This window comes from Giraffa tippelskirchi, chromosome 4 (genome assembly GCF_054371585.1).
Source record: "Giraffa tippelskirchi isolate mGirTip1 chromosome 4, T2T-mGirTip1v1.2.pri, whole genome shotgun sequence".
Classification (NCBI taxonomy): domain Eukaryota; kingdom Metazoa; phylum Chordata; class Mammalia; order Artiodactyla; family Giraffidae; genus Giraffa; species Giraffa tippelskirchi.
Window position 1 is genome coordinate 62,138,665 of NC_137278.1, and position 21,380 is coordinate 62,160,044.

Consider the following 21,380-nt stretch of genomic DNA (forward strand, 5'->3'; position numbering starts at 1 on the left):
TTGAGAGAAACATCACAAAGTTTAGATACCATTTCATCACATCATTTTAAGGGTACATATTATCAACATGATTTATGACTATTGATGTCGACTTTGATCATTTGGCTGAAGTTGTGTTTGTAGGTTTCCCTGCTGGGAAGTCGCTTTTTTCCCACCCCTTTCCATACTGTACTCTTTGGAAGGAAGTCACTATGAGCAGCCCTTATTAAGAAGTGGGGAATTATGCTCCCTCCCTTTTCAAGTGGAGTATCTATATACAGTTGACCCTTGAATAATGCAAGGCTTAAGGGTGCTAAACCTCGTGGGCTTGAAAATCCATGTATAACTTTATAGTCTGCTTTTTCTATCCACGGTTCTGCATCTGTGAAATCAGCCAACTGCAGATTGTATAGTACTACTGCTGCTGCTGCTGCTAAGTCGCTTCAGTCGTGTCCGACTCTGTGCGACCCCATAGACGGCAGCCACCAGGCTCTGCCGTCCCTGGGATTCTCCAGGCAAGAATACTGGAGTGGGTTGCCATTTCCTTCTCCAGTGCATGAAAGGGAAAAGTGAAAGTGAAGTCGCTCAGTCATATCCGACTCTTAGCGACCCCACGGGCTGCAGCCTACCAGGCTCCTCAGTCCATGGGATTTTCCAGGCAAGAGTACTGAAGTGGGATGCCATTGCCTTCTCCGGTATAGTACTACAGTATGTAGTTATTGTAAAAAAAAAATCCATGTATAAGTCAACCTGAACAATTCAAACCCATGTTGTTCAAGAGTCAGTTGTAATTTATCTGGAATTCTTCTGTATGGGAGATTAATTTCTTCATTTCTTAATTCAATCTTAATGGACATACAGATATTTTATATTTTGAATTATATTCTAGCACTATGTTATTTGTTGCTTAAGTTATTCCAGCTTTGGCACAATTAATTATGCTTTAAAGAGATTTTAACAAATGAGGAAAAGGTCTTTTAATTTATGTATGTATTTACTGTTTCTGATATTCTTTGTTATAGATCCAGATTTCCAGCTTGTTTTATTTTGTCGTTACTGTTGTTCAGTCACTCAGTCATGTCCAAGTCTTTGCTACCCATGGACTCATTTACTTTCTTCCTAAACTTGTTCCTTTAACATTTCTTGTAGTGCATGTTTGCTAGTGATGAATTCTTCAGCTGTTTTATGTCTCAAAAATTGTTTATTTGGCCTTTTGAAAGATACTTTCACAGGGTATAAAGTTCTAGGTTGACTTTTTGTTTTAGTGCTTCAGCAGTTTTGTCTTGTTTTATTATGTATGAGAAATCTCTACTTTTTATCTTTGATTCTCTGTAAGTACATTGTTTTTCTTTGGCTGTTAAGATTTTTCTCATTGGTTTCTGTCGATTTGATTGTGATGTTCCTTGGTGTAGTTTTCTTCATGTTTTTCCTTCATAGTGTTTATGGTGCTTTTTGGATGTGTATTTTCATTTAATTTGGAAAAACTTCGGCCATTATTTCTTCAAAAAGTTTTTTGTTCCTTCCTGCTTCCTGTGTTGGGGACTCCAAATACATGCATATTAAGCTACTTTAAGTTGTTCCGTAATTCATTGATTTTTTTTTTTTTTCTTTTTTCCAGTCAATTTCTCTGCTTTCTTTGGATGTTCTATTTCTGTGTTTTCACATGCACAAATATATTTTTTTCAAGGTTTAGTCTGCTGTTAATAACTGCATTGTAAAATATTTTTCATCTCAGACATTGTATTTTTCATCTCTTCAACTTGGGTCTTTGTGTTTTTCTTGTGTCTATTTAGCATACTGATGCTTTCCTCTACCTTCTTAAACATACATAATATAGTTATAACTGCTTAAATGCGGTGGGGAAAGCTCTATCTTCTGCCATTTTTATATTTGTTTCTCTTGATTTTTCTCTTTTTAATCTTATTTTCCTGCTTCTTTGCATACCAGGTATATTTTGATTGGATGACATACGTTGTGCATTCCACTGGTTGTATGATATTTTTTGTTCTCTTAAATATTCTTGATTTCAAAGAACCAACTCATTGGAAAAGACCTTGATGCTGGGAAAGATTGAGAGCAGGAGGAGACAGGGGCAACAAGTTGAGATGGTTGGATGGCATCACCGACTCAATGGACATGAGTTTGAGCAAATTTTGGAAGATAGTGAAAGACAGGGAAGCCTGGTGTGTTGTAGTTCATGGGGTTGCAAGGAGTTGGACACAACTTAGTGACTGAATGACAACCGTTAAATTACTTGGAAACAGTACGATCTTTGCAAGGTTTGCTTTTAAGCACGACTGAAGCGACTTAGCAGCAGCAGCAGCAGCAGCAAGCTGAAACAGAACAGACTTTAGCCTAGAGATTTGCTGTACCACTGAGATAACACTCTTATGTGTACTGTTTAACAGCTCTTATAGTACAAGGTTTTCCACTCTGGTTGGTTAGAGCATGATTTCTGTTAGCCTTGTGTGAGTGCCTCGAGGCATTCTCTTATCTCCCCATCTTTAGGTAGTCTTCTCACATCCTGTTGCAATCAGTACTCAGCTGAAGAACACTTTTTAGGAATTCTCTGAAGTTCTGTAGAATTATTCTCTGTGTAATTTTTCTCCGTGCATTTCTCTCCTCTTTTGTACTGTACCTTGTAAATTCTACATGCCTTGGCCTCCCCTTACTCATGCCTGTCTTCTCAAATAATAGAAAATGTTAGGCTCTATTTGGTTCTTCGTCCTTGCCCTGCAGCCTGAAAGTTCTCCAGGCTGGCCAATTACAGAGATTTTTCTCCTTTGTTTCCCTTCTTTCAAGGGTATTGTCCTGTGCTGCCTGTTGTTTGATGTCTAAAAATCATTGTTTCAAATATTTTGTCCAATCTTTTAGTTAACGTGGGAAGGTAAATCCTTCCTTGTTGTTCCATTATATAAACTAAAGGATGTTCCCTTTCAGTTTCTTAAAGGAATACTGAATTATATATTATTCAGTGAGCATTTTCACTCAGATTATTAAAAGTTTGTTCCACTGTGGCTTTTTAAAGTTTTAAGATGTCTGGTGCCAGTGTTATTCTATTTTCCATACATTATTTGATCTTTTTCTTATTGGGTTTTCTTCGCTTGTGTCCCACTTCAGTTGCTTCTCTCAGGTGGTCTTTAATTTTTTCTCATTTGGTCATTTTCTTACCTTTTTGTCTTTTATGAAATTTTTATTTTACTCTATTCTTCTTTGAACAGCTCTTAATTTATCCTTCCATTTTAATATTATTTTGTCTTTTTTTCCCTTCAGTTTCTGTTGTGAGGTTTTAAAATTTCTAAATCTGGGTGCAAATGCTCACCAAATAATGTTTAATTCAGCATTGTAATTTGTTTATGCCTTGTGGTTTTTGTTTATGTTGAGGGATTGTCATCACCTGAAATGTCTCAGTTCTTATTTTTTAAAAATTTATTTATTTATTTTAATTGGATGACAATTACTTTGCAGTATTGTGATGGTTTTTGCCATACACCAGTGTGAATCAGCCATAGATATACATTATGTCCCTTCCATCCTGAATCCCCCTCCCACCTCTCTCTCCACATTTTGTTTTTGTCTCATAGTAGCTTAGCAGGTCATAGTAGTATGCAGGTCAAGAAGCAACAGTTAGAACTGGACATGGAACAACAGATTGGTTCAAAATTGGGAAAAGAGTACATCAAGGCTGTATATTGTCACCCTGCTTTTTTAACTTATATGCAGAGTACATCATGTGAAATGCTGGACTGGATGAAGTACAAGCTGGAATCAAAGATTGCCAGGAGAAATATCAATAACCTCAGATATGCAGATGACACCACCCTTATGGCAGAAAGCGAAGAAGAACTAAAGAGCCTCTTGATGAAAGTGAAAGAGGAGAGTGAAAAAGTTGGCTTAAAGCTCAACATTCAGAAAACTAAGATCACGGCATCTGGTCCCATCACTTCATGGGAAATAGATGGGGAAACAGTAGAAACAGTGTCAGACTTTATTTATTTGGGCTCCAAAATCACTGCTGATGGTGATTGCAGCCCTGAAATTAAAAGACACTTACTCCTTGGAAGAAAAGCTATGACAAACCTAGACAGCATCTTAAAAAGCAGAAACATTACTTGCTGACAAAGGTCTATCTAGTCAAAGCTATGGTTTTTCCACTAGTTGTGTATGGATGTGAGAGTTGGACTATAAAGAAAGCTGAGTGCCAAAGAATTGATGCTTTTGAACTGTAGTGTTGGAGAAGACTCTTGAGAGTCTCTTGGACTGCAAGGAGATCCAACCAGTCCATCTTAGAGGAAATCAGTCCTGAATTTTCATTGGAAGGACTGATGCTGAAGCTGAAACTCCAATCCTTTGGCCACCTGATGTGAAGAACTGACTCATTGGAAAAGACCCTGATGGTGGGAAAAATTGAAGGCAGGAGGAGAAGGGGATGACAGGATGAGATGGTTGGATGGCATCACTGACTCAGTGGACATGAGTGTGAGCAAACTTTGGGAGTTGGTGATAGACAGGGAGGTCTGGTGTGCTGCAGTCCATGGGGTCGCAAAGACTCGGACATGACTGAGCTACTGAACTGAACTGAGCTTAGCATTGATGGAGACATTATCTGTGTTTGTCAACCGTTGGCTGCAGTAATTTGTTAAATTCCTCAAGAATACCCTCTTTTGACCTACATGGGAAGGAAATCCAAAAAAGAAGGAATATATGTATATGTATGGCTGATTCATTTTGCTGTACAGCAGAAACTGATAGAGCAGTGTAAAGCAACTGTACTCTAATTAAAAAAAAGTTCCCTCTTCTGTCTGCAAAATGCAGTTTACTTGATGGATGATTTTTTTTTGGTAGTGTTGAAGGAAGAGTCCAGCGTTTTTAATGGTATGTAAGAGCCTCAGTTTCCCATGGTTGGTACTTTTTCCTCCTAACACCGTTTCCAAAGGATAGCTCTTTTAACATCTTCTACTTTTACAGTTCTTATCCAAGATGAAATCCTTGACTTTTATGTTGCTAATTCTTTATTATTTTTCACACATAATCTAATCCCCTCTTCTGTTTTCTGTTTTTTTTTTTTTTTTAATTTCCTGAATCCCCTAGCTCTCTCAAAGGACTTGATGTAGGAGCCCCAGGATGGAAGGCACTGGAAAGTGGTTTGTATTTTCCTTCTTACAGGCAGTTTTGAAGTTTATACTGTTCTCTTTCTTCTGCTTCTGCCTAAGATAGGGGATTTTTGTGGTTCTATTTGCTCTTAATTTTGATGTGCATAGTTTTTGGGAACAATATGTAGAGAGATTCAGATTTAGGCAACTGTTGATACTTTTGTTTGCTGTAAATTTGGAAAATCTTCATGAGAGCAGTTAACATATTTTTTTTTCCTATGAGTTAACTAAAAACAGATAATTTTGGACATTTTCTTGAATCAAAGTATTATGGCATGTGACATGGCATTTGACTTTTAAAATGGTTGGATTTTGCAAATAAAGGACTTTGGAGTTTTATTATTTTACATATCAGATGAATAGAGTAATTTTACTATTTTTCATGTAAATTTTGAGTTCCAGATTGTTCTTACACCTATGTGTGGGATGTCTATAAAGTTAGGTTAAGGTTACTACATAATACTTTTTAGTGGTTTAATGAAATAGTGAATTATTGTTACTTGACCTTTTGAAAAGGTCAGTAGTACATTTTGTTTCATTTTTTTAAAGGACATTTAAATGTAATGAAAGTCAGAACTGCAATATTACCATGAAAGTAAAGGTTATGGGGTACATTTAATTGTGTTCCTCTATTTTTGAAACTGCTTTGAGGGAGAGTCTGATAAAATTCTTGTGGTAATTGTTTTTCAAGAATTTTATTACTCTTTTTCATTTTATACTGTTGGAGTAAAAGATTATATTTCTGTTTGTCTTTTTCTGCTTACCTTTGCTCAGATTTCATGTGTATTATGCTATTTAAGGTACAAAGTTTAAGCTGCTTACCCATTCACTTTCTTAAGAAAGTAAAACAGTATATTTATCAGAGAACTGTCCTTCTTTCCTTAGAAAGACTTTTGAGTAAAGTTTAGTCTTTTCAGATTATAGTTAATGAATATTTAAAATAAGTAACAGTGGTTCAAGGGCTTTATTTATTAAATGTCTGCAAGTGTGGGAGAACTAAATATACTCTGATTTATGAAAATATTTCTCTGATGTCTGTATATTAAGATTATTTAAATATATTTCACTTTATTCAAATTTGGAAAACTACAAATATGGGGTATGTCATGATTTTTTCTTCTGTATTCAAATCAATTTGAAGGAATTCATTTTTTCTTGAATTTATTTCCTAAGAAATAACATTTAAATTTCTCTTTTATGTCTGCATAACAGTTTGTTAGTATTTCTTATTTATGTGAATTACTTTTTCTTGAAAAACAAAATCCTGTGTTAGTGTTTTGATTACCCAGTAATCACAAAAGTTTCTGACACATTTTTGAGTTATTTTCTCTCAAATGCACTATTTTGTTGCTTATATTTTAACAAGTATTTGAATAAAGTCGATACCTTTTAGAAAATACAGGAAAATGTTGCCTTTTTTATGTGATTCTGATTGACTTCTCTTAATTTGAGTGAACCTTTTTAATATTTTCCACAGGGAAGAGATTTCCACCTTAGACTGTTGCTGCCCAAAGATTTACAGCTGAGGAATGCAAGGTAATATGGTGTTTTGTTATATACTCTACAGGCATCTTGGTGGGATGGGCAGTCACATCAGTATAAGCTGATTCTGTTTGTTAGAGTTCTGCTTATTAATTAGTTAACCAGAAGCATTTCTGATTTTTGCAAATCAGTGTGCTGTTTAAATGATTTTCTGTGGTGTTGAAGTGCTCTTCAACAGCAGCGCAGTCTAATTTACTTTTTATTTAAAGCAGTGAATAACAAGTGAAAATATTTGGAGACTAGAAAATAATTAGAAAACTTTGTTTCCAACTTTTGACTGATGTTAACTATGTGTATGTTTAGGCATAGGCAGCCCCACAACATCAGTTCTGCCCTGATAGAAATTAAGTGTCAACATGGGCTATAGGTATTGACAGCCCTTTAAGGAAAGTAAAAAGATGAGAATAGAAATTTAGGTAGCACCTAAAATCTAATTTCTGCTCCAAAATTTTTCTGAGGGTAGGAAGGGAAGAAGAATCCAGAGACAGTTACGAGTAGAACTGACAGGATTTTGTGACTGATCAGAAGTGGGAGATTAAGAGGGGGAGAGGAGTGGAAGATTCTTTGCAAATTCCTAACTCAGATCACTAAGCTAGAGAAGAGGTCACAGGTGGAAGAAGTCAAAGGGGAATTGTATTAAGGCATATCAGATGTGAAGTATGAAGAGGAGATTTTAGTAGGTAGTAGTGTTTTGGTGGGGAACTTAAGCATGAAGCTTGGAGTAGAGATGTGTGTAGAAGTCACAGTAGGTGTGGGATTTAGGGCCAGGAATGTGGATAGGTTTTCCTGCATGAATAGAGTGAGAAGAGAAAGCCAGTGACTTAATCTTGAGGGCATAACAACATTTAAAGGTGTGGTAAATAAAGCAGACCTTGGAAGAAGACAAAGGATTGACCGCATTTAACAGGAAAACCTGGACAGTTGTTTCTGAAACCAAAGAAAGAGCAACTTAAAAATCAGAGTGGTTAACAGTGCTTAGTGTTGCAGAGGGGTCAGGTTAGATTGCATGTTTCATGTAGTGGTTGAAGTCGGCTTGTATTGGGGTTTTTGGAGTGGGTAGAAAGGAAATGTAAACAGTATAAACTACTTTGAAGAACAGGAGTGGCTAGAGAAGGGTGTGCAGTCAAGGAAGAGTTATAGTTACGTGTTTTCTTAAAAAAAAGATTTGCTTAAACAAGTTACAGAGGAAAAAACACTAGCAGAAAGTAAGGTTACCACAGTGAAGGAGTAATTAGTGAATTGATGTGACTGAGTTGGTGGCAGGGGGTGGAAAGTACATTTGAAGACGGGGTTTCCCATGGGCAGTGGAATGAGCTACTCTGCTCCTGTGATAGGAGATAGCAGAGAGTATGTGGGTTAGCAGACCAGAAAAGGAGAGTCATGATGGTTTGAAAAGACCATGGTTGGGAAAACTCAGACTTTCTACTTCTAGATAAGTAAAAGCATTTCTAGAAGAGTTACCTAACAATGTTAAGAGTGCGGCTGATGGTGAGCCAGTAGATAGATGAACATTAATTTATCACTACTTACACAGTTTAAAGTATATATGTCCTTAATTTGGAATTTAAGGAAGATTAGATTATTATAATGGACAGAGGAGCCTGGCAGGCTGCAGTCCACGAAATCTCAAAGAGTCAGACACGACTAAGCCAGCACACAGATTGTTATAATGCATTTGATTTCTCAAATACAAGTCCTGTATATTATGATCAAAACTGTTAGTTTTATTTAACCTACCTTGGAAAGAATCCAATTCAAGAAAACGTTGCTTTGGATATGTTAAAATTAAAAAAAATGTACTGTTTGTTTGCATGTCATTTGCTGATTGCAGTCATGTATATTTTGAAATAAAATTAGTACCAACAGTTTGAAGACATGATTTTCAACAGTACTAGTGGTAAAAATTTTATTAACTTGTCAGAATTATGTTTATGTCATTCTTTTCTATTTATGTACATATTGGAGTTAGCATACAAATAAGTTTTTCCCTTTTAATTCTAAACAATAAACAAACCATTTTGTTCCATTAAAATTTTAGATTACAATGTAGTTGGCAGCTGAGAACAATACTTAATGGATATCATCACATAGTACAACAGGTAAGTCCTTTTTTTAAAAGATTTGTTTTAAGTGAGGGTAGTTAGTTAATCTGATCACATGGACCTTGTCTAACTTAATGAAACTATGAACCATGCTGTTAGGGCCTCCCAGGATGGACAGGTCATGGTGGAGAGTTCTGACAAGATGTGCTCCACTGGAGAAGGAAATGGCAGACCACTTCAGTATTCTTGCCTTACGAACCCCATGAACAGTATGAAAAGGCAAAAAGATAGGACACTGAAAGATGAACTGCCCAGGTTGGTAGGTGCCCAATATGCTACTGGAGGTCAGTGGAGAAATAACTTCAGAAAGAATGAAGAGACGGAGACAAAGCAAAAACACCGCTCAGTTGTGGATGTGACTGGTGATGGAAGTAAAGTCTTATGCTGTAAAGAGCAATATTGCATAGGAACCTGGAATGTTAGGTCCATGAATCAAGGCAAATTGGAAGCGGTCAAATAGGAGATGGCAAGAGTGAACGTCCACATTTTAGGAGTCAGCGAGCTAAAATGGACTGGAATGGATGAATTTAACTCAGATCATTATATCTACTGCTGTGGGCAAGAATCCCTTAGAAGAAATGGAGTAGCCATCATAGTCAACAAAAGAGTCTGAAATGCAGTGTTTGGATGCAATCGCAAAAACAACAGAATGATCTCTGTTCGTTTCCAGGGCAAACCATTCAGTATCGCAGTAATCCAAGTCTATGCCCCGACCAGTAACGCTGAAGAATCTGAAGTTGAGTGGTTCTATGAAGACCTACAAGCCCTTCTACAACTAATACCCAAAAACGATGTCCTTTTCATTATAGGGGACTGGAATGCAAAAGTAGGAAGTCAAGAGATACCGGAGTAACAGGCAAATTTGGTTTTAGAGTACAGAATGAAGCAGGGCAGAGGCTAATAGAGTTTTGCTAAGAGAATGCACATAGCAAACACCCTCTTCCAACAACACAAGAGAAGACTCTGCATATGGACATCACCAGATGGTCAATACCGAAAACAGATTGATTATATACTTTACAGCCAAATGGAGAAGCCCTATACAGTCAGCAAAAACAAGACCGGAAGCTGTGGCTTAGATCATGAATTCCTTATTGCCAAATTCAGACTTAAATTGAAGAAAGTAGCGAAAGCCTCTAAACCATTCAGGTATGACCTAAATCAAATCCCTTACAGTTATACAGTGGAAGTGAGAAATAGATTCAAGGGATTAGATCTGATAGACAGAGTGCCTGAAAAACTATGGTGAAGGTTCGTTAGATTGTACAGGAGGCAAAGATCAAGACCATCCCCAAGAAAAAGAATTGCAAAAAGGCAAAATGGTTGTTGAGGAGGCCTTACAGAGACCTGTGAAAAGAAGAGAGGGGAAAGGCAAAGGAGAAGAGGAAAGATATACCGATTTGAATACAGATTTCCAAAGAATAGCAAGGAGAGATCAGAAAGCCTTCCTCAGTGATCAATGCAAAGAAATAGAGGAAAACAATAGAATGGGGAAGAGTTGAGCTCTCTTAAAGAAAATTAGAGCTACCAAAGAAACATTTCATGCAAAGATGGGCACAATAAAGGACAGAAATGGTATGGACCTAACAGAAGCAGAAGGTATTAAGAAGAAGTGGCAAGAATACACAGAAGAACTATACAGAAAAAATCTTCATGACCCAGATGACCATGGTGGTGTGATCACTCACCTAGAGCCACACATCCTGGAATGTGAAGTCAAGTGGGCCTTACTTAGGAAGCATCACTACGAACAAAGCTAGTGGAGGTGATGGAATTCCAGTTGAACTATTTCAAATCCTGAAAGATGATGCTGTGAAAGTGCTGCACTCAATACACCAGCAAATTTGGAAAACTCAGCAGTGGCCACAGGACTGGAAAAGGTCAGTTTTCGTTCCAATCCCAAAGAAAGGTAATGCCAAAGAATGTTCAAATTACCTCACAATTGCCCTCATCTCATGCACTAGCAAAGTAACGCTCAAAATTCTCCAAGCCAGGCTTTAGCAGTACATGAACTGTGAACTTCCAGATGTTCAAGCTTGATTTAGAAAAAGCAGAGGAACCAGAGATCAAATTGCCAACATCCACTGGATCATCGGAAAAGCAAGAGAGTTCCTGAAAAACGTCTGCTTGTGCTTTATTGACTATGCCAAAGCCTTTGTGTGGATCACTTTCATCAAGAGCGTCTTTAGTTCTTTACTTTCTGCAATAAGGGTGGTGTCATCTGCATATCTGAGGTTATTGATATTTTTCCCAGAAATCTTGATTCCAGCTTGTGCTTCATCCAGTCCAGCTTCTCTCATGATGTACTTTGCATATAAGTTAAATAAGCAGGGTGACAGTGTACATCCTTGACATACTCCTTTCCCGATTTGGAACCAATCTGTCGTTCCATGTCCAGTTCTAACTTTTGCTTCTTGACCTGCATACAGATTTCTCAAGAGGTAGGTCAGGTGGTTTGGTATTCCCATATGTTTGAGAATTTTCCAGTTTGTTGTGATCCACACAGTCAAAGGCTGTGAAATACCTCTTGTGGAAAAGTAGATGTAATTTGTGTGTTTTTCCTGATCTCCTGTTTTCCTTATCTTAAAGCAGGTTATTATCTATGATAAATGACAATGACAGTACTCTCACTTAAAGCAGTAATGAACCACAAGAAATATAGGAAATTGTTTGATTGGTAGAAAGTAGACTGTCATTGCTGGCAATATAATTACAGCATATTTTTAGGGGATGTTTAAGTGATTTCTCTTTGTGCTCTCTCCACTGTCCCCTCCCCTTTCACTGAGACTATATTATATGCTAAAGTTTAAGAAATGAATCTAATGAGATAGCTAAATAGCTTGAAGAAAAACTCTTAATGAAGACTTAAGATTCATAAGTTTTTCTCCACCAATTCACCAAGAGAGTTCCTAGAAAAAGTCCCAATTATGTATCTCCCCTCCTGCCCTCCAATATTGTAGAACCCAGAATTAGTTTTAGTCTTTGTTTTATTCCAAAGTCCAGGTGAACATTACTGTTCTTTCCTGGTATCATTTTTAACTTTACTAAATATGAGTCAGGGTGGGAGGTGTGGTCAGCAGTCTTTTCTATGAAGGGCCAGATAGTACATTTAACAGGTTTTGTAGACCCTAAGATCTCAGTCATGACTACATAGCTCTGCCCTTGTAGCACAGAGCAGCTTTGACAAGAGGTAAATAAATAGGCGTGGCTGCATTTCATTACAACTCTAAAAAGCAGCTATTGGGCTGGATTTAGCCTCTGAGCTGTAGTTTGCACACTTTTGGTATAATTTATTACTCATCACTAGTCAACTAGTTGGACATGACTGAGCGACTTCACTTTCACTTTTCACTTTCATGCATTGGAGAAGGAAATGGCAACCCACTCCAGTGTTCTTGCCTGGAGAATCCCAGGGACGGCGGAGCCTGGTGGGCTGCCGTCTATGGGGTCGCACAGAGTTGGACACAACTGAAGCGACTTAGCAGCAGCAGCAGCAGTCAACTAGTGATGGGGAAATATATAGAAGAAGGGAAAGTCAAAGATTTGTTCTGCAAACATGTGCCCTACCAAGCTAATTTAAGGTATGAATCATATGCCTTGTGTATTGTTGAATACTTTAGATTTTTCTCCTCTAAAAACTGAAATTTACATATCAGCTTCAGAACTGTGTGGTGGTAGTGCAGTGCATTAAAAAAAGTAGCAAAAATAACATTATTTTGATTTCAGGCAGAGAAATGATATAGAGATTTATCTAATAAAGCAATTTTAAATAAGATTTTTTTTTGCTTTTATTTTATAATAATTTTCTTTTAAGAATCAAAGATTTCTAGGAAATGGAGCCATGACACTATAACATTGTACTTCAGAAGTTACGTCCTTTTTGTCATATTGTAAGTGTTTTACCTTATTGAAAGATTGACTCCTTTTGAATTAATACAGGTTAGTTGTGAAAGGACAAAATTAACAATTATAGGCAGTCTTTAAGGTCAAAGAAAAAATTAAAATAGTATTATTGATTAGTTAATTCATTGTTCTAACTAGATTTAATTGTACAGATTTGCCTGATTTTTATATTTTATACTCCTCTTGACATTCCATTCATACTATTTTTTTAATAGTGCTGACGTTTGCTAGATTCGCTAAATTTGACAGTAGTTAGTGCTGAAGAAATAAGAGTAATGTGTGAGACTTTAAGTGCCATGCTTACATAATTCAGCATATTGCACCAAATTAGATTTGAGGGCTTTAATTACTCTTTCAGGATGAAATTGGTAGAAATAATAGTGTTGATGACCAATAATTCAATTCTTACACTTTTAAGATAGCTAATTTTTTTTTCATATTTATATGAACTTTTTAAAAATTTCCATTTCCAGTGCACGGAGTATTCATTGTACACATGAAATTAACTAAAAATATGTTTTGGTCTAGAGGATGCAGCAGTCTCCTGATCTAGTGAGTTTTATGATGGAGTTGAAGATGGTTTTGGTAAGGATTTGTTTTCTAACACTGTCATTATACTCTGTAAATCTGGTGTGTTTTTGTAATTCCTTTAAAAACTAACATTAGAATTTAAAACTTCTCAACTCTCAGTCATTTAATGTTTTATTTTACTCGTGCATAAATGTAGATGGTACTTTTCTGGAACTGCAAGAGGAATAGAACTGTGTGTAAGAACCAATTTGATGGGTACACTTGACACTAGACTTGGACAGGTGGTGAAGAAATAAAGTGTACTTCTGGTCTGTTAGAGAATGTGACATCAACAGAGATTAAAAAATCACTCTTAAAGACACAGTACAATGTGTAAATAATTTCATATACAATTACAGATTTCTGAAAAATTTGTTAAGCTTCATTACATGTATACAGTTATATACAATTGATTATTCAGTTAACTATGAATAAATTGGCTTCTCAGTTGGCGCTAGTGGGAAAGAACCCGTCTGCCAATGCAGGAGACATAGAGACATGAGTTAGATCCCTGGGTTGGGAAAATCCCCTAGAGGAAGGCATGGCAACCCACTCCACTATTCTTGCCTGGAGAATTCCCACGGACAGAGGAGCCTGGCAGGCTATAGTCCATGGGATCGTAAAGAGTTGGACATGACTGAAACGATTTAGCATGCATGCATACATAAGCTACTTGATTAGCAAAAGAAGGAAGACTACAGTAAATACCCACGGACCCATGAGCAAACTTCAAAGTTTTGCCTAAGATATTTCTTTCCCTTCCTACTCTTTTAGGAGAAGGTGACTGGAGCATTTTAAAGTGTTTCCTACATTCTGAATTTGGTTCATTAGCTATTCATGCTATCTTTTAACATATTCTATCTTTTTTTTTTGTAATCTGGCAGTTAAATATAGGGGTCTGAATGGAGTTGCATTCATCTGTCCTGATAAAAATACTTTATGCTCTGTACTTCTTATTGTGCATAGGACGTACATGGTGTCTGGTAGTTCCTCATTTAATAGAGTTAAGATTAATCAATAGGTTTAGATCTGTCCAATATAAAGTTTCTGATCAGCCTATCACCTACTGATTTTAGCTTCCAATGATGGTCATTAACTACATCCACTGTTTTGTTAGGGGTCGCAAATGGTGATTTTTAAAAATCTATCTACATTTATTAGCTGAAAATTTTACAGAAAAGAAGTTCGCTTCATCATTTATTTGGTAAATTTGAGATCTTGCCCATACTGGAATGAGGACAAGTGCTTGATTTTTTTTTTTTTAAATCAATGTTAAGAATAATGGGTTGGTTCCTAGGAATTCAAAGGGAACTAATGATTTTTTTAGTATTATGAACCCATATATTTTAAAATATTTGATTAACTTTAGTCCATTGTGATTATTATTCTTTTTAATACTTAAATTGTACCAGTTTTGGTCAATATAAGTCCTTTCATGTTGGCTCCTGAGTTCTTTTAACACAATCTAAGCTTCACTTTGTGGCATCATTTGCCCCAGTTTCATTCACTCATCCTGTTTTACCAAAGAGATATGGTTTCTTTGTAGAAAATGGTATTTGGATGCCACAATCTTGAAAGTGGCATGTTCGTTGCTATTTGTTTTTCAGGCTCTAAGTCATGTCTGACTCTTTGTGACCCCATGGACTGCAGCACCCCAGGCTTCCCTGTCCTTCACTATCTGCAGAGTTTGCTCAAACTCAGGTCCATTGAGTTGGTGATGCCATCCAACCATCTTATCCTCTGTCACTCTCTTCTCCCCCTGCTGCTGCTGCTGCTAAGTCACTTCAGTCGTGTCCGACTCTGCGCAACCCCATAGACGACAGCCCACCAGGCTCCGCCGTGCCTGGGATTCTCCAGGCAAGAACACTGGAGTGGGTTGCCATTTCCTTCTCCAATGCATGAAAGTGAAAAGTGAAAGTGAAGACGCTCAGTCATGTCTTACTCTTAGCGAGCCCATGGACCGCAGCCTACCAGGCTCCTCCATCCATGCGACTGTCCAAGCAAGAGTACTGGAGTGGGGTGCCATTGCCTTCTCCGTCTTCTCCCCCTGCCCTCCATCTTTCCCAGCATCAGGGTCTTTTCCAATGAGTCTGCTCTTCGCATCACATGGCCAAAATATCGGAGCTTCAGTGTCAGTCCTTCCAGTGAATATTCAGGGTTGATTTACTTTAGGATTGACTGGTTTGATCTCCTTACTGTTTAAAGGACTTGCCAAAGTCTTCTCCAGCACCACAATTTGAAAGCATCAATTCTTCAGCACTCAGCACTCCCTTCTTTATAGTTCAGCTCTCACATCTGTACATGATTACTGGAGAAACCATAGCTTTGACTGTTCAGACCTTTGCTATTACCTGTGTTCATTTCAATATTTTCAGTTCACATCTGGCATAGGGATTTTACTTCTTTGACTTTTATGCTTGCATCTCTTTTCTCTTAAATCTGAGTTTTCATTTCTAATATTTCTTTTTTATCAAAGTACTGTTGATTTACAGTGTTGTGCCAGTTTCTGAGGTACAGCAGAGTGACTCAGTTATGCACATGTATACATTCTTTTTAATATTCTTTTCCATTCTGGTTAATCACAGGATATCGTATTCCCTGTGCTGTATAGTAGGGCCTTGTTAATCCATTCTAAATGTAATAGTTTGTATCTACCCAACCCAAACTCCCAGGCCATCTCTCTCCCTCTTCTCTTACTCCTTGGCAAGCACAAATCTGTTCTCAGTGTTTATGAGTCTGTTTCTGTTTTGTAGATGGGTTCATTTTTGCCAGATTTTAGATTCCACATACAAGTGATATCATACAGTATTTGTCTTTCTCTTTCTTAGACTTCACTTAATGTGATAATCTCTATTTGCAGCCATGTTGCTGCAAATGGCATTATTTTATTTTTTTTTAATAGTTGAGTAGTGCTCCATTTTATACATGTACCACATCTTCTTTATCCATTCATCTGTTGATGGACATTTAGGTTGTTTCTGTGTTTTCCCTGTTGTGAATAGTGCTGCTATGAAAATAGGGTGCTTGTGTCTTTTTGAGTTAATTTTGTCTGGTTATATTCCCAGGAGTAGGATTGCTGGATCATGTGGTAATTCTATTTTTAGTTTTTGTTTTTCTTTTCCATTTTGAATATTAACATAGTTACAATTTTATGTTTTACTTATGCATTTCTCATGTCTATAAAATATTTCTTGTATTTGTTTTATACAATTAAAATGCCACTATATTTCTACTAACAACTGAAAGCATTGTGTTATTTCTTTGTGGTTCTGTTTTCTCTTTATTGTTAGCAGCAGCTGCCACATATTGAGAACCTAATTTACTTGCTAGATTTGTTTTGAATTCCTTTTTTTAATATTGTCATATTTTTAATATGACAAAGGCTTTGGTGAAAAGTTTGAGATCAAATGAAAGTATTTAAAAAATCAGTTTCTAAAGTTTAAATTTTGACTTATAAATTTGTAAACTGCAATTAATAAGGTTTATCAAAGTTCATTGTAAATTTTGTCAAAGGCTACAACATGATAACCTTAAAAAGGTAAGTTGAAGTAGTGAAACATTTTGGTTTACATCTCCTTGACATTGGGCAAAAGTTGAAAAGGTTTCTTTTGACTTTTTATCATAATTTCGATAAGCTATACAAATAGGAATAAGAGAACCAGAGTAAAACTATGTGGCCCATTAGGCTTTACTATGAAGCTGACTTTACGCTCTCATGGTCATTTAATTTTGAAGAAATACTCCTTAGTTTAAAATAGTGTGATTGATCTCCAAGTCACAGTAGTCTGTTTAGTACATTTGTTATTGCCTTCCTAAATGAGATCTTGTCCTTTGACTCTCTAAAATTGTGGACAGGATTGGTGATACTATTGCACATTTATGGCAGTCTCCCTAAAGATGTAAGAATTATTAGTTTATTTATTGGGTTGTATTATTAGTAATAGGGTTAACCTAATATAATCCCTGGTGAAAATATTGAGAATGTTGCCCAAATGAAATCAATAGCTGTTGAACTTATTTCAGGACATTTTGTTAAATTTCTCTTGGAGTTTTCTAGTACTAACTAGGCATGTAGTAGGAGCTTGATACATATTTATTAAATGAACAGTTATATTTTAAAAGAACTCAACAGGTAGATTATTTTATTCCTTTTTTAGAGCTGAGTCACTGAGTACCTAAGGCCTCAAAACTTGGAATTGTTTAAAGATAGTATCTAAACTCCTGGTTTGTAAAGCCTGTGTTCTTTCTTCTAAGTACCCTGTGTTCTTTCTTCTAAGTACCTTTGCTTCATTCTCCACAAAGAGCACTTTGCTTCTCTGCCTTTGCCCTTTTCTCTGTTATGGTTCTAGAATAGGAATAACTTGTTTGACTGAAGGTCTAGGATTAAAGTACTCTTTTATCCAAGTTTGTTTTTATCTTCAGTACATATGAATAACAGTAATTAATATTTTTGAATTGAAAAAAATTTCCAAAGAAATACTGTGTAACTCTTACATGTTTGTAAGTACAGGAACTATACTGACTCCTGTTAGTAGTATTTGTAACAGGAGAATCTTAATACTAATAATTTTTGTGGACCATCAGGCTATTTATATACAGCACAAAGTAGTTTATGAAAAGGCAGTATACTTTTTGTCTTCTAGGAGCTTCCTTTCTAATTCAAATTGACGTTCTAGGCCTTACTAACCAGCTTTCAGGGTTTGGTTTGTTTGTTTTTATCCTAAAGCAGATTTAGAACTGTATTTAAGTAGTTTCAGTTAGCAGTCCTGATTTTTGAAATGCTGTTTTGTAAAAATCTAGTCTTTTCTAGTGTTAATTTAATAGCCTATCCATGTTAATAAACATACTTAAGTGAATAAAAAGGTATACTTTTTATTAGGGTTACCAGAAATCTTTATAATTTTACACTTGTTCTTATGTGGTTTTGTTATTATATCTGTTTTTTAAAAATTTTATTTCTTTAATTTTTATAATGTGCTTAGTCATGTCTGACTGTTTGCAACCCCTGGACTATAGCCAGCCAGGCTTATCTGTACATGGGATTTCCCAGGCAAGAATACTGGAGTGGGTTGTCATTTCCTTCTCCAGGGGATCTTCCAGATCCAGGGATTGAACTCTGGGTCTCCTGTGTCTCCTGCATTGGCAGGTGGATTCTTTATCACTGAGCCATCTGGGAAGCCCACTTTTTATAATACCTTTTGATAATCCAAACCATATGAACCTCTGTGTAATTCATATGTACATATATTTTTTACTTTCCAAATAAGATATTGTCCAGGTTAACACCTTTGAAGTAACTGATAATTTTCAGCCTCAGCAACTCTAGTGATGCTTGTATTGCTTGTAAAAAATGTAAATTTTAGTTTTGTTCAGGGGAACATAAATCATCTTAAAGATGTCGTAGGTGGGTTTAGTGGGGGAAAGAAGCTGTGATCTAACCAGATATATGGCAAAATGCTTCGCTGGTCTGGGAGTAATACAGCGTAGAAGTCAGTAAAGGAAATTAACAGGTTAACTATTGTGATAAAGAAGGGTTTGTGTTTGTAAGAATGTGATTCATAATGTGTACAAATATATCAGTCTAGGCCACGTACATAGGGTTCAGGCTTTTCTTTAAAGGTACATGTTTCTTTCTATCAAACATTATATCCACAGGGGTAGAAAAGTAGTAAAGCCTTGAGGCTGAGGATTTTGCTTTGGTTTTTGGTGATCCTTTTTCATCTGTGATAGACATGATAGTCTAGGAGAATATTAGACTTAAGTTTGTATGGTATAATATTTGACATTTTTACGTGACCTTTGGTGCAGTCCTTTACCACTTTTTTTTGTCTTTTTTTATGAGGAGGGAAATCAGCTGGATTTTCTATAAAAATAATGGACATGTTAGTGAGGTGCAAGAGTTGTGTTTTGTAATCAGGTACTAATTATTCATTGTGTAGCATTCCACAGCTGATTCAAGTTTTTTCTTTTAAACAGGAAGTTGCTTTAAAGAATAAAAAAGAACCATATGTACTACCTCCTCCTCGCAAGTTCTACTCAAGTCTTATTGAAGAGATAAGAACTCTTGGTTGGGATAAGTATGTCTATTTTAACATATGTTTTAGAAATGCCTATTTCTTAACACGTTTCAATTTGATATATTTGCAGCTTTAGCATTTTATGTTTTTAGTCAAAGCGTTTCATTGTAGTTAGAGTATCTGATCCTTTTTGTGACTATGAGTTAAAGGTGTGTCAGCATAAAAAATTGACTTACAAGGTAAAATACTAAATATAATTTGGAAAATATAACCTTTTTATGTACACAGTAAGCTAAGAAGTTATCAATGTTACTTTGTTTTCTTTTAGTTGTAGTGAGATATAATTGACAAATAAAATTTTAACATATTTAAAATGCACTGTGTGGTGATTTAATATACCTGTCCATTGTGAAAGGATTACCACAGTTGCATTAATTAGCATATCCGTCACCTCATATGGGCTTCCCTTGTGGCTCAGTAAAGAATCTGCCTGCAATGCTGGAGATCTGGTTTGATCCCTGGGATGGAAAGATCCCTTGGAGAAGCTAAAGGCTTCCCCTTCCAGTATTGTGGCCTGGAGAATTCCATGACAGAGGAGCCTGGTGGGCTACAGTCCATGGGGTCACAAAGAGTTGGACACGACTGAGCGACTTTCACTCACTCACCTTGTATATTTACTTTTTTGGTGACATTTTTGGGTCGATTTCTTGTTGCTATTGTGTGGGAGGAGAATTTTAGGAACTTCTGACTGCCATTGACTGACATCACCTGATTTACTTAGTTTTATATCTACTATCTTGCTACATGTTTTCTGTTTGTCTCATATATTTTGTGTTTTTCTCTTCATCTGCCTTTATTTGAAGTAATCACAATTTTTATTATATTTTTCTATTAACTTGCTAGGTACATACTTTTTTTATTCTTTTAGAGGTTACCTTAGAGATTACAACAGACACATAGCAAAATGTATGTTGTTATCTTTACCAGTTTTCTTATATTGTGAGGATCTAAAACTCTATTGCAGTTTCTCCCCCTGTTGTTATTGTTATAATGCATTTTAATTCTGTGTTTAAATTTGACAAACATTATTATTGTTTTTAAAGTCAGTGTTTTTATACATACACACACAATTATTTCTCCCAGTGTTTTTTATTGCTTCCTTACTGCATTTTTATCCTGTCTGGAATAATTGTCCTCCTGACTAAAAATTGCTTTTAATATTTTCCTCCTGACTAAAAATTGCTTTTAATATTTTTTTATTGAGGTATACTTGACATATACTAGTTTCAGGTGTACAACATAATGGACTTCTCAGGTGGTTCAGTGGTAAAGAATCTGCCTACCAGTGCACAGAGACATGAGTTCAGTCTCTGGGTCAGGAAGATCCCTTGTAGTAGGAAGTGGCAACCTCCTCCAGTATTCTTGCCTGGAAAGTTGAATGGACAGAGGAAGCTGGTGGGCTACAGTCCATGGGGTTGTAAAAGGCAGACACAACAGAGTTACTGAACTCATACACATGTACAATGTAATGATTCAATATGTGTATGTATTATGAAATGATTGCCACAAGAAATCTAGATAACATCTATAAGCATACATACATATTTTTTTTTCTTATGATGAGAACTTGGAAGATTTAGCAGCTTTGAAATATACAGTACAGTTGACCCTTGAACATCACGGGTTCTTATATGTAGATTTTTTTTCAATGAATATTCCTGTAGTACTATCTGATCTGCCATTGGTTTAATGCATGGATGTGGAACTGCAGCTATGGAGGGCCTACTGTAAAGTTACAGTTGGATTTTCGACTGTGTTGAAGGTTGGTGCATCTAACCCCCATGTTGTTCAAGGGTCATCTGTTCGATATTATAAGCTGTAGTCACTATATAAGCTGTAATGTATATAAGCTATACAATTACACTCTGATTAATTATTTTCTAACTGGAAGTTTGTACCTGATGACCTCTTTTCACTCACCTTCCACAGCCATCTCTGGCAACCCCCAGTCTTTTCTCTGTATCTATGAATTTAGTATTTTAGGATACTTTTTAGATGCCACATATAACTGACATCATGTCTTTTTCTGTTTGTCTTATTTCATTAAGCATAAT

At 36.2% G+C, this 21,380-nt stretch overlaps 1 protein-coding gene across 11 annotated transcripts in view; it reads left to right on the forward strand.

The window, feature by feature from the left end:
- Positions 1 to 21,380, forward strand: part of FANCL (FA complementation group L) — an 84,527-nt gene that overhangs the window by 7,587 nt on the left and 55,560 nt on the right. For 8 of the 11 annotated variants that reach the window (XM_081589457.1, XM_081589464.1, XM_081589462.1 and 5 more), the window contains exons 2-5: positions 6,610 to 6,668; positions 8,713 to 8,773; positions 13,208 to 13,264; positions 19,226 to 19,326. The exons of 1 other annotated variant lie outside the window; for it this stretch is intronic. In XM_081589457.1, coding sequence (XP_081445583.1) covers positions 6,610 to 6,668; positions 8,713 to 8,773; positions 13,208 to 13,264; positions 19,226 to 19,326 — 278 coding nt within the window. Of the gene's footprint in view, positions 1 to 5,070; positions 5,124 to 6,609; positions 6,669 to 8,712; positions 8,774 to 13,207; positions 13,265 to 19,225; positions 19,327 to 21,380 lie in introns of all 11 variants that reach the window. 2 more of the 11 variants (XM_081589465.1, XM_081589466.1) reach the window with 1 other exon arrangement.